This window comes from Xenopus laevis, chromosome 6L (genome assembly GCF_017654675.1).
Source record: "Xenopus laevis strain J_2021 chromosome 6L, Xenopus_laevis_v10.1, whole genome shotgun sequence".
Taxonomy (NCBI): Eukaryota; Metazoa; Chordata; class Amphibia; order Anura; family Pipidae; genus Xenopus; species Xenopus laevis.
The window spans coordinates 69,620,346-69,632,605 of record NC_054381.1 but is presented as its reverse complement, the minus strand read 5'-3'; the positions used below and the strand labels follow the sequence as shown (position 1 = coordinate 69,632,605).

At 38.7% G+C, this 12,260-nt stretch overlaps 1 protein-coding gene across 5 annotated transcripts in view; it reads right to left on the bottom strand.

Moving 5' to 3' along the window:
• Window positions 1-9,433: 9,433 nt before the first annotated feature.
• The window catches only part of LOC108719025 (cAMP-regulated phosphoprotein 21-like), an 89,149-nt gene continuing 86,322 nt past the window's right edge, over window positions 9,434-12,260 (bottom strand). For all 5 annotated transcript variants that reach the window (XR_001936136.2, XR_005961893.1, XR_005961894.1 and 2 more), the window contains 2 exons: window positions 11,901-12,032; window positions 9,434-9,764 (listed from right to left, as the gene is read on the bottom strand). Coding sequence is in view for 2 of the 5 variants with exons in the window: in XM_041566152.1 (XP_041422086.1) it covers window positions 12,021-12,032 (12 nt within the window). In the remaining 3 variants the exon portion in view is untranslated. The remainder of the gene's footprint in view (window positions 9,765-11,900; window positions 12,033-12,260) is intronic.

The window sequence follows — 12,260 nt, the reverse complement described above, 5'->3', positions numbered from 1 at the left end:
GGGTTCTCGCTTTATGGGCAGACAAATAGATAGGCTGTGCAAAATAAAAAATGTTTCAAATATAGTTAGTTAGCCAAAAATGTCATGTATACAGAACACAACTTCCTGGTTTTCAGCTCTCTAACTCTGAGTTAGTCTGGAGACTTTAAGGGGGGCCGTTTGGGACATAATAATACAGTGAGTTTGTAATTGATCCTTAGCATGCAGCGCAGATGCAAAAGCAAACAATTATGACCCATGTGGCCCCCCTCAAGTCACTTTCAATCAATGGAAACCAAGAGAGCTGCAAAAAAGGAAGTAGTGTTCTGGCTATTATGTTAGACATCCAGTCACTCCAGCATTTATACATTATGGGGGAAAATTTACTAAGCTCCAGTGAAGGATTAGAATGAAAATCGAATTTCAACGTTTTTTTTTGGGTACTTCGACCATCGAATAGACTACTTCGACCTTCGACTACGACTTCGAATCGAACATTTCGAACTGAAAATCGTTCGACTATTCGACCAATCGATAGTCGAAGTACTGTCTCTTTAAAAAAAAACTTCGACTACCTACTTCGCCACTTTAAACCTACCGAGCATCAATGTTAGCCTATGGGGACCTTCCCCATAAGCTTTCTAAGCTTTTTTTGATCGAAGGAAAATCCTTTGATCGATGGATTAAAATCCTTCGATCAAACGATTTTTCCTTCGATCGTTCGATCAAAGTATTATTTTACTTTGAGGGTCGAATATCGAGGGTTAATTAACCCTCGATATTCGACCAATAGTAAATGTGCCACTACATTTTTGCCTAACTAGCTATATTAAAAACATTTTTTATTCTGCACATCCTGTTTGTTTTTATTTTTATACTGAACAATTCCTTTACGAGGAAATGTTGGGTTCTTTAGGCATAGTAAACATATTATTATACATGCAAAATTGCTTTAATAGTGCAAAATATCTGGATAAAGTTGGTGGTACTAAGCCATCCTCTATTCTGCTCCATCTTATACAACCAATGTCCATGGATGACATGCACTTGAAAATGAATAAAGAGATCTACCCTGCAGGACAGGAATAAAAATGGTGTATTGGGCACAATGTCCTCAAGGGAGTCTAAACAACGAGTAAAGAAGTATTGGATGTAACATCCTCAAGGGAGATTAGTAGTAAACCAGGATTCTGGATGCAACTGTGCTCTAGGCAGCCCAAAGCAATTTTAAAGGTACTGTACACAAATGTCCAAAGGAGTCCAGTCCTTAATGTAGGGCAATGGGTTTCTGAAAATACCATACATTAGGGAGTCACAACCTCATCTAGAAGCCCATAGAAACCAATGCAAATTAAATGATTTTCTTTTCCTCTGTAATGATGGAACAACACCCGTTGGTGACTAAATAATTCTTTTTGATTGAAAATAAATTTGGTTGTCATGGGTTACTGTGCAGGTGTAAATTAGCTCACAGCCAAACAGTCTGTTTCTGAAGCTAAAAGTGAGTTCTGGTGTGCTGAAGGTGAAGTTCTGTATCTCAAAAGTGTAAAGAGACTGTTCTGTAAAATGAACCTAGTTCCATTAGCTGGAGCCTTGTATAAAAATAGAAGGTCTCTATGGGGGAGGGGTTCACAAAAGTGGAGATAACATTTTTTTTGAGTCAAAGTCGTAATACAATCTCCATATTCCCAAACAGAAGTCATTTTTTTGGAGAAATAAATACAGCTTACAGACACTTTTCTGAAAACGAAGAAGAAAAACTTTTTGACTACATTTTCTCCTGACATTTTTAAAATGGAGTAAAGCTCCCCCCATCCTCAGTCTGCATTGCTTTCTTCCATTTCCATTCACCTCTTTTTCAGTGGTGGTATAGTGGGCTCATTAGCATATTCATGGAGATTATTCTTGCAGTAAAAGTCCTGTTTTCTGCCTAACCCTAGAATAGCAATAGATGTAAAAATCCTTATTAGCATTTTAACAGTTAAAAACAATAACAGTGTATTTTTTGGCAAAAAAGTAGCTTACTGCAAACATAAAATAAGGGACAAAAACATGTTTTACCTCACATTTGCATTATTTTCAAGTTACTGTATCTGAAATGCATAATTTTGCCTCTTCATAGACACTGGTAAGGCCTAACTTTAAATATACAGTGCAGTTCTGGGCTCTAGTCCCAAAGAAGGATATTATTGAGCTGTAGATGACATGATACTATACTAGTTAAGGGCAATGGCTCACCAGGAGATTAATCCAGCGATTAAACCAGTGATAAATCTCCCAAAAATCGCTTGAAGAAACTTCTCTGTCAGTCTCTGAAACAACACATGGCTTTTTTCCACCAGCAATTCACATTTTTGCTGGTGGGAAAGCTTTTACAGTTTAGTCGTCTGCAGAAGCAGAGATTTATCACGGGCGATAAATCTCCTGGTGTGCCAGCTGTCCTCTGGGTTCCTGCCTACTAAAACTTTACAGTTTGGGCCACATCATGAAACCCTCATAGGCCACTGGTTCCACCACCTCATTGGAATCCATCTTGGTGGTTCTCCTTAGATGTCTTAAGAACCAGGGAGTTCAGCAGTTAACCCTTCCACATGCTTCAGCACTTAACTTGTCTTAGTCAGGTCAGATTTCTCAACAGGTTGACCACCAGCTGCCTCCTGTTTTTCCTGTCCAGCAACCTTCTCTGCCCCTGCCTCCTGCTGGTGAGCTCTGATATCTGAGCCTAAAATTTCTCCTTCCTTACGTTACAAATCTGAGTTTTTCTGAATCAATGAAAGATTCAGTTTGACCTTTTTTCCTCTGAGATTTCCTCATAAAAAATCTAAGGTGACATATTGTTGCCTTGGTTTTTTAGAAAAGCCCTTGCTTGGGCATATACTCTCTATGAATGAAATTACCTATTGGTCAGTGACTACCTTTCGGAAGATTTTGATGCTCCAAGTCTTATGGTCAACTCATCAGCCTGCCTCCTATAGATAGCCATGGGGTCATGTTCCACCTCTGATTATGCCATTGCCTTTCATATACTAGCTGCTAAGACTTCATGGAACAACAAGGCTATAGTGACAGCTTTCTCACAGGGTCTCAATGAGCCTCTAAAGGACGAGCTTGCTGTTTATGACCTGGCTTCCCTCGTCATCCAAACTGACACATGGTTAAAAGAAAGACAATATCAGAAGTCCTATGCACATAGATGTATTCTGTACTGTGCATTCTGTGTAAAATGATTTACACTGGAATAAAAATAAATTAGCAGATTTGTAAAACTGCGTGTTTTCTTATACACTACATGATCACTGTATTTTAAGCCAGATTCAATTTGACGATAAAAACATTTTTTCTAATTTAATTCGAGATTTTTCCTTAGAGCCTGATGCAATTTAGTAAAAGTAAATGCATCTCCCTGTTTATCACAAGAAAACTCAATTGAAGTCTATGGGAAAAAAACTAGAACGAGGAGAATAGTTTTTCCCTAAATTGAAACTTGTCCATTAGTTTTTATGTGATAAACCTTAAAATACTTTGCAGAATATTTTATATGCTGAATATGATAAATTTGCCGTTTTTTACACAGTGATGCCTGCCAAGCAGATTACATAGCATGAAATAGGCCCCTTAGTATAGTCATCTCAGAGAAATTACTTGTGTAATTTATTATAGTACTTGCACCATAGGGGATGCTTCTCAAAAATGATGCGTAGTGCAGGGAGTGAAGTCAGGAGTGTAGCAAAGCCTTTTTCCTTACCACCTGCCTCAAGGTGTTTTCTAACATGCACCTACAAAGTGTGAAGGCCTGTGGCAATTTACACAATGGAGGACACAGTGTGCGACATGCAAAAAAAGTCAGATTGCCGTTTTTTTTCCGCTTACCGTTTACTGCATTTTTAATGACCCTTAAGTGTATGAGTTGTCTTACTGTTACTAGCAACAGCTTCATTCACCACAATGATCTTTTGAGTCAGCCTCCTGAAATAAGCTTAAGGTAACTTATAGCTGTGGGTACAGGCAGGACCCAGCAGAGGGTGTATGTGGGTCACCCGCAATTTTTGCTGTGAGGGGAAGACCTGAGATTTGCTTGCACTGCCAGTCTCCAGCAATTTTGTGCAGGGAGGCATAGGCCCCTGATGTTGCACCTCTACAGGAAGCATTTGAATCCATGCATCCCTCTGTAAGGCCACTAAAAGAGCAGGGTGCAAAAAACACACCAACTTTTTAAATTTAACAACAAATGGGACATATATTGCTTACAAATTGGATACAGGTTGACATATTGTCCAATATTTTTGTCCAGTAATATGAGATACAGTGGTATTGTTATAACAATGTTGCTACATAATCATGTTTTTACCATAGTAGTTAGCTTTTTTTAAAGAAATTACTAAGACTGAGGAACAGATTTATCAACATATTATTTTGACATGAATTCCTAAACTCACATTTTCGAGATTTATAAAGCACATAACACTCTCAAACTCCAGTATATTTGGCATCTAAAACACCAAATTCATGTAAAAGTCAATGGGAGTTGTATTAGCAAAATTCAAGCTATTTTTTCAATTTGCTTTTTTGAGATTAATTTGCAGTTTGGCAAGTTTTTTTTAATAAATACTGTAAGTGCACATTGAGAGACTGCAAAGTTTTGCTAAGGAATAAACAAACAATAATTCAGGGATACAATCAAATAATAATACATTGATTTTCACAAAAATCAAATAAATCAATGCAACAAAATAATTGATCCCACAGTGTGGAAAGTGGACAAAATACCAGATACAATAGTCACACTGTAAAAACAGTTTTATGGGGGGAAAAAGATAAAATGAAGAAATAAAATAAAAACGTTTTTGAAATTGTGTGTGTGCAAACAGGTGCAAAAGAGAAAAAAGCAAATAAAAGCTACCTTTTGTAATATGTGTTGTGTGTGTGTAGAAATGCCTGGCTCACCCTTTTTTGAGTAGGGGTTCCACTGGCATTGAAGGAAAGACCATATATTGCAGAATAATGCAATAGGAAGTATGTGGGCAGTTTCTTGCCGTAAAGGAACAGCAAACATAATTGAAACATGTCTGCTGTTCAATGGCTGGTCCTGTTATAATCACATTCACGGGATTGACACAATAGATCCCCTTAGCTCATTGCAGAGGCGGTTGTCATTGCCTCCCACTCTGTGGACCTGCAGTGGAAGCTATGGTGTAGTGAGTAACTCTATCTACTAAAGAATGTAGCTAGTTGCTATGTTCTTGGCTGAGATCTTTTGCCTGCCAGCACATAGGAGATAGGTGCTTGGCAGACACTACAAAACCAATGAAAAGTATCATCAACAAAAAATCCATATCCAGCCACAATTACATAGTGGCCACACAAAAATATCAGTAGGACTAAAATTTGAGAAAATTAAAAAAAAAAAAAAAAAAAAAAGTTTTAACCCAACATGGAGGTAGAACTGCCCATTTAGAACTCAACATATGAACACACCGAACACTGATTGGGTCTGAAAGATATTTTCTGTCCCAGTGACCAGGAATGATCATCTCTGTCTCTAACTCGAATGAGTGAGTCCTAGAGATTCAAGTCCCTTTATCTCAGAAATGTGGGTTCCAATACAATGTCTATAGGAACCACCCATAAAAATTCACTTTCTTTCCCACCAGTTCCTCCTTTCCTCTGAAATTTCCCACTCAGTGGTACTTCTGTCTGCTTTTAAGTACCAGGACATTCCTAGGGTTCTGTGGGCTAATTCCTTCCAGAGAATATACTTCCTCCCACCTGTCTCAACCAGCAGCCGCCAAGGTGGATTTTGAGCATTTTTTATGTGGAGGTGCCCACTCACACCAACTTATCCAGATGCAGCCATAGTCTGGCTATATGTGTGCAGCAAAAATATAATAATAAGTGAAATAAGTGATATACAGTCATGGTTATCACTCTAGCAGCAGTGATGGGGAATGTGTTTGCACCCTCAGGAACAGGAGGGGTAACTCACATGCCTATCCCTGACAATGTCTAACCACAAAATGCAAGCGGACACGTCATGTCTGGGAACACCTTTTCGAGAAAAATGCACCGAAATGTCCGAGCTCAAGCCTTGCACAGTGCCAGTAATGGGCAGCAAAACAGGCCAATAGGCCAATATCAGGAAGATCCATTAAGCCCGACCCCACAGCCAAGTACCTGACGTCTCCCACAAAACAAGCAGGATACCTTTCTCTATTGAATCTGCAGTCCCTGTAACTATTAAAGAAACAGTGCAAGGCAGCTTAGCCTTCATGTCCTCAAGCCACATGTTGGATGCCCCTTGTCAGGCTAGAAAACAGGCAGAGCACTGGTTACATTTGACCCTCACTCCACACGATAGGCCTTTGCTAAGTGAAAGGGTGAAGAGGAGATTTAAACTGCAACTCACTTATGCGTGACTAAATAAAAGCAACTGGACGTCAGAAGGGTTTTGAACATACCAAAAAGTAATTCTCTTAAAGCAAAAATCAGGGTTTTCATACAATTATTTAATACTGTCATGGGAAGAAATGTTTTTTTCAAAATGCATCAGTTAATAGTGCTGCCCCAGCAGCATTCTGCACTGAAATACATTTCTCAAAAGAGCATGCAGATTTATATTTAATTTTGAAATCGGATATGGGGCTTGACATATTGCCAGTTTCCCAACTGCCGCCAGTCATGTGACTTGTGCTCAGTCACGCTTTACTGCTGCACTGCAAGTTGGAATGAAATCATCCCCCTCCCCCTCTCAGCAGCCTCACAACAGAACAATGGGATGGTAACAAGATAGCAGCTCGCTAACACACAATAACAGCTGCCTGGTAGATCTAAAAACAGCACTCAATAGTAAAAGTGTAACTGCGTCACATTCAGTTAGATTGAGTAGAAGAAACAACAGCCTGCCAGAAAGCAGTTCTATTCTAAAGTGCTGGCTGGTTCTGAAAGCACATGACCAGGCCAAATGACCTGAGATGGCTGCCTACACACCAATATTACAACTTAAAAAAATACACTTGCTGGTTAAGGAATTACATTTTATATTGTAGAGTGAATTATTTGCAGTGTAAACCATGTAATTTAGAAATAAAAAATACATCATAAAAATCATGACAGAATCCCTTTAAAGTATACCCATACAGTACATGTCAGGTAACATCACAGTAGCCAGCATATTTTTACATTCTTGTGGAGATAGCATACCAGATTGATAGATGCACCCTCAGGATCTCTGAATAGTGACCTGGGTCCCTATTAGTCTGTGTGATCCCTACATTACAAGTTGGTCTTGCCTGAGGGGAGAGCAACCCCCATGCTATCCATCCTAGTTGGAGCACAAGCTGCTCTTGATATATAACTCTGTCTGTCTCACTTTCCTTGAAAGGGCTCTTAGAGAATCTTCCCTGTTCTGAGTACACCTCATTCATGTCGCCGACTTCACTAAGTCCCTCACCACCCGTGGGGCCTTCCATTACTGGGCCTAAGCTCCAGGCTCACAGCAACATCCACTCCCTCCTGAAGTGGAAGGCAAAAGAGGAAGATTCACCCTCTGTTCAACACTATACTAAAGTGTGGCAGGTAGTGGGCATCAACCCCAGGGCCAATGATTAACATCACACATTATACTAATAACCCTTTAACCCTCCAAAGACTTTTTTGCAGGGAGAGTGCAGAGTACCATTGTTACACCACTGAAAATGCAGGAGAAAGCAAATTCTGGGTAAGAGGGTGAGAGATCTGTCACACACAGATAGCGCCAACTTCCTGTGGGCAACAAATCTTTTGGGCTGAAAATTTATAAAATTAGTGAAAAGATATCTGGCAAAAGTGATTGGGAGCACAGAAGACATCATTATTCTTCTTTTTTTAATTCACACGCCTGCTTATGACATCTACATATCTCTTGTAGCTTTGTTTGTTTGTCTGTTGAATAATTTTTTTTTCTGATTCTCTTGCTATATGTGAAGATTGGTTAGAAGATTTTGAGTATGAGCTCAAAAATATTATACTTAATTAAAATGCCATTTAATAATATAGAGTCTTTAAAACAAAAAAAAAAATCTGCTTCCATGCTTTACTATAATTTAGGGGGTGGTTTACCTTTAAAGGGGTTGTTCACCTTCCAAACACTTTTTTCAATTCAGTTGTTTTTAGATTGTTCCCCAGAAATAAAGACTTTTTTCAATTACTTTCCATTATTTATTTTTTACTGTTTTTTAAAGATCTAAGGTTAAATTTGAATGTTCGCGTCTCTGGTGTTTGAGTCTGACAGCTCAGTAATTTAGGTGCAGACTCTAAACTGTTACAATTTTGCAACATTTAGTTGATACATTTCTCAGTAGCATCTCTGGAGTATTAGCAACTATTGTATCAATTCTAATAGCTGCCTGTAATGAAACCCAGAGATTCTGCTGAGCAGGGACAAAGAAAAGAAAAGTATCAAATAAATGTATCCATTTAGAACAGTTTACAGGGTCTGTGACCCCCCCCCCCCCTCCCAGAGCTGTTTCAGAAGGTGAAAAATTACACTTTACATTTCAATATTAGAAAAACGGTCATATAAAATAGAATAGAGTCATTGGAAATAATCATTATTTCTGGTGATCTATCTGAAAACAACTAGTTGTTTGAAGGTGAACCACCCCTTTAAGTTAACTTTTAACTTTTAAAATAACCTTTAGTATGTTCAGTATGTAGAATGGTCAGTTCTAAGCAACTGTTCAATTGGTCTTCATTATATATTTTTTATAGAATTATTTGCCTTTTTTGTCTGAATTTTTGTAGCTTTCAAAAGGGGGTCACTGGCCCCATATAAAATTGTCTCAGAGTATCACTCTCTACATCCTAGTAGACGTTAAAGCAAAGGTGAACAACCCATTTAAATGGGTTCCCCTGTTAAGGCAAACCTGTATTCCAATATTAATATTTTTTGTATAAAAAAAGAAAATGTAATGCTAAACAACTTTCTAATTCTAATATATTAATTTAAATGCTTTTAGTTATTTGTAAATGTAATATATGTCTGTTTCTTTCTATTCTCTGCACTTCTGAATATGCTGTCTTCAATGTCCTCTGCTACAATGTTTCAAGAATAAAAAACTGCAGTACAGAAAGGGACAAACACATTTACATTTGCAAATATATTTACATATGATTGTACAAGGTATATTTATCCAGGGGCGCTCCGCCAATGAGGCGAGTTGAGGCACTTGCCTCAGGCGGCAGCGCCCCCCCGGTTGCCAGGGGAGGCAAAAATGCCGCTCCTGGTAACTAAGAGCAATTGCGCTCTCTGCACTAGTGACATGGACTCCACCGACCCCCGTCCGGCGCTGAAGGTGAGTGCCGTGGGGGAGGTGGGGGGCGGCAAAAACAAAGGCCTCGGGCGGCAAATTGGGCAGGATCGCCTATAAAATGCACAAATGTACTCAGCTTGAGAACAGATTACACTGGAAAACTCTTCTTCAAAGTTCAGAAACATTTTTATTTGCCCACATTACAATACAAACATATATACTGTAGCTCTCACATGATTCAGCCTCTGGGTGCAAGACAACATTAGATAGGATCAGTCCCCACATTAAAGTGACACAATATCTCCCATCTGGTGGACCAAATTTCCCTGAAGATAACACAATGTTATTTTGCTGTCATGCAGTTTTCAGCTCTTCGGCTGAGCACATACATACACACAGGAAGGTATATTTGGGGGATAATAGTATGCCTCTTAATATTTCTGCTTTTTCTTGCACTTGTGGAGTTGTTTCTTCTGTCTTTCCAGTCAGTCTGCCTCCCTATTCAATAAAAAAGTGACCAAATCTGTTCCATATGTAAGCAAATCAAAATGTATGTAAATTACTCAAACTGCTTTAAAGGAGAAGGAAAGGTGTTTTTACTTGGGGTTGCCAAAAGTTAGGCACCCCCAAGTGATGGTATCTACTTACCAGACACCCTGGGTACCTATCAGGGGAAAACTGCACCTGCCCGGGGTTATACCAGTGAGCACCACGGAGCGATCACCTTCCTGCTTCTTTTTTTTCAAGTTTCCTGGGGCAGACGCATGCGCAGTAGAACAAAATAGTCTGCTTTTTAGTTAAAGTTCGACTATTCGCTCTACTGCGCATGCGCACCTGCGAGAAGAAAGAAGAAGCCGGAAGACGATCACTCTGTGGTGCTCGCTGGAATAACATCGGGTCATGTAGTTTTCTGCTGAAAGGAGCACCGGCCTGGGGTGTCAGGTAAATAAATAGAATCACTTGGGGTTGTCTAACTTTTGGCACCCCCAAGTAGAAAATTATTTTCCTTCTCCTTTAAGTTCAAATTCAAAGATAGGTGACAACAGCAAAAGTAGAATAATTTCTTCCCTTACTGTTTACCACAAAGTTAGAGAAAATAAAGCATTCTACCCAAATACTGTATATTTTCACTTCACATTATGACAAGGCAATTTACCAGAGTTAATAAATATAGTCATATAGTGCAGTGGTGATTCTACTCAAAAATATAATTTTTAAAGAATTATAAGCAACTTTCTGATATTCATAAATTAAAAATGTTTTTTAAAGATACAGGTATGGGACCTGTTAGCCAGAATGCTCGGACCTGGGGTTTTCAGGATAACGGATCTTTCCATAATTTGGATCTTCATACCTTAAATGTACTAAAAAATCATGTAAATATTAGATGCACCCAGCAGGCTGGTTTTGCTTCCAATAAGGTTTAATTAAATCTTAGTTTGGATCAAGTACAAGATGCTGTTTTATTATTACAGAGAAAAAGGAAATAATTTTTAAAAATTTGGATTATTTGATTATAATGGAGTATATGGGAGATAACTCTTCCGTAATTCAGAGCTTTCTGGATAACAGATCCCATGCCTGTATTTGTAAATGTAATTGCAATTGAAGGCACTTTACTGTATATTTCTCACTTTTCTGAAACAAATTTTTTAGAAACAAACTTATCCACATTCAGTGATTCTGCTGCAGTTGTTATAAGGTGCTATAAGCCTCTCACAGCCCAATTGAAAAAGTCCACATGCAATAGAATAGAGGCAAGCACACTGACAATATGACATGTCATAAAATTTTTTAATAGAAACAATGTAATTCCCCATTTCTGTGTGCTTGCGTCTATTCTATTGCATTTTAAACAGCATCGATCCTGAGGCAGCAGCCCAGATTCCGCCCTTCCCCTCTCGCTCAGTGCTTAAAAATCAGTGTCAGAGCAGGTCAAAAGGAGGCAGCATCACAATTGCGCTCTTTGCACTAGCAGAGCCGAATTTCCGGTTTAAAACCCGGAAATTCGGCTCTTAAATTTACAAGAGGCGCCTTTTTGCCACCCCTTGTAACTGGCCGCTCGCTGCCGCCTGAGGCAAGGCTCTCACCTTGCCTCATGGCAGGAGCGGCCCTGATTTTGAATCAATGTAGCTAAACTTAGAACTCCTTCAGCCAAAACTCCATTTCTCACAATGCTTTGCATATTTCTTCACAGGGGTCATTTACAATGCACTACACAGCGTGCAAAAGAAAAGCACCAATTGGGCATCTTTACACTTTACATACTGAGTGGTGTTCGTGTAATGAGTCGCAGACCTCTGTACTCCTTTTTAGAGCTCAGAGACCTGTGGCATGTGCCTTTAATCGCCCGCTACCTGCATTAGGCATCACTTGGTCCAAGAGGGGCTGATGGATTTACATGAGTTGCATTCAAAACATCAGGAGGCACAGACCACATAGTGCCTGTCTTTACCCCCTGCCCAAAGAACAGTGAATAGCAGGGGACAGACAAATTCTGCTTTCAATAGCAATTGCGTTTAAGATCTTTGATATTTAGACAGTTAATTTCTTTAGGCAATCTTTTGGTTTAGAAGCCCTTTGATAATAATAATAATAATATTAATAATAATACAAATGTATTCTTCTACTTACATATATCGGTTTTTGGTCCTGTTACCTATTACATGCTTTCCAATATTTTGGTCCATTTCAAAATAGGCTGCAGCTCTGTGTATAAGCATCCTTTGGTATGATGACATTTGCGGGAATTTTTTATAGCATTTGCTGAAATATAAAAAGAATATGGTGGTTGTTATGAGTCATGAGAATGCATTTACAAAAACATCCAGTTTTTAATCTGTATCTATTTTTCATACCTATCAAGTACTACAACAGTTTTATCTAGCATTTTTGTAATTGATCAACTGTTGACTTATAGGATATATTGGTTTAGCTTGTCTATACTATTTGACCTCAACTATTTTTACCATACTGAATGCTGCTGTGACTTCA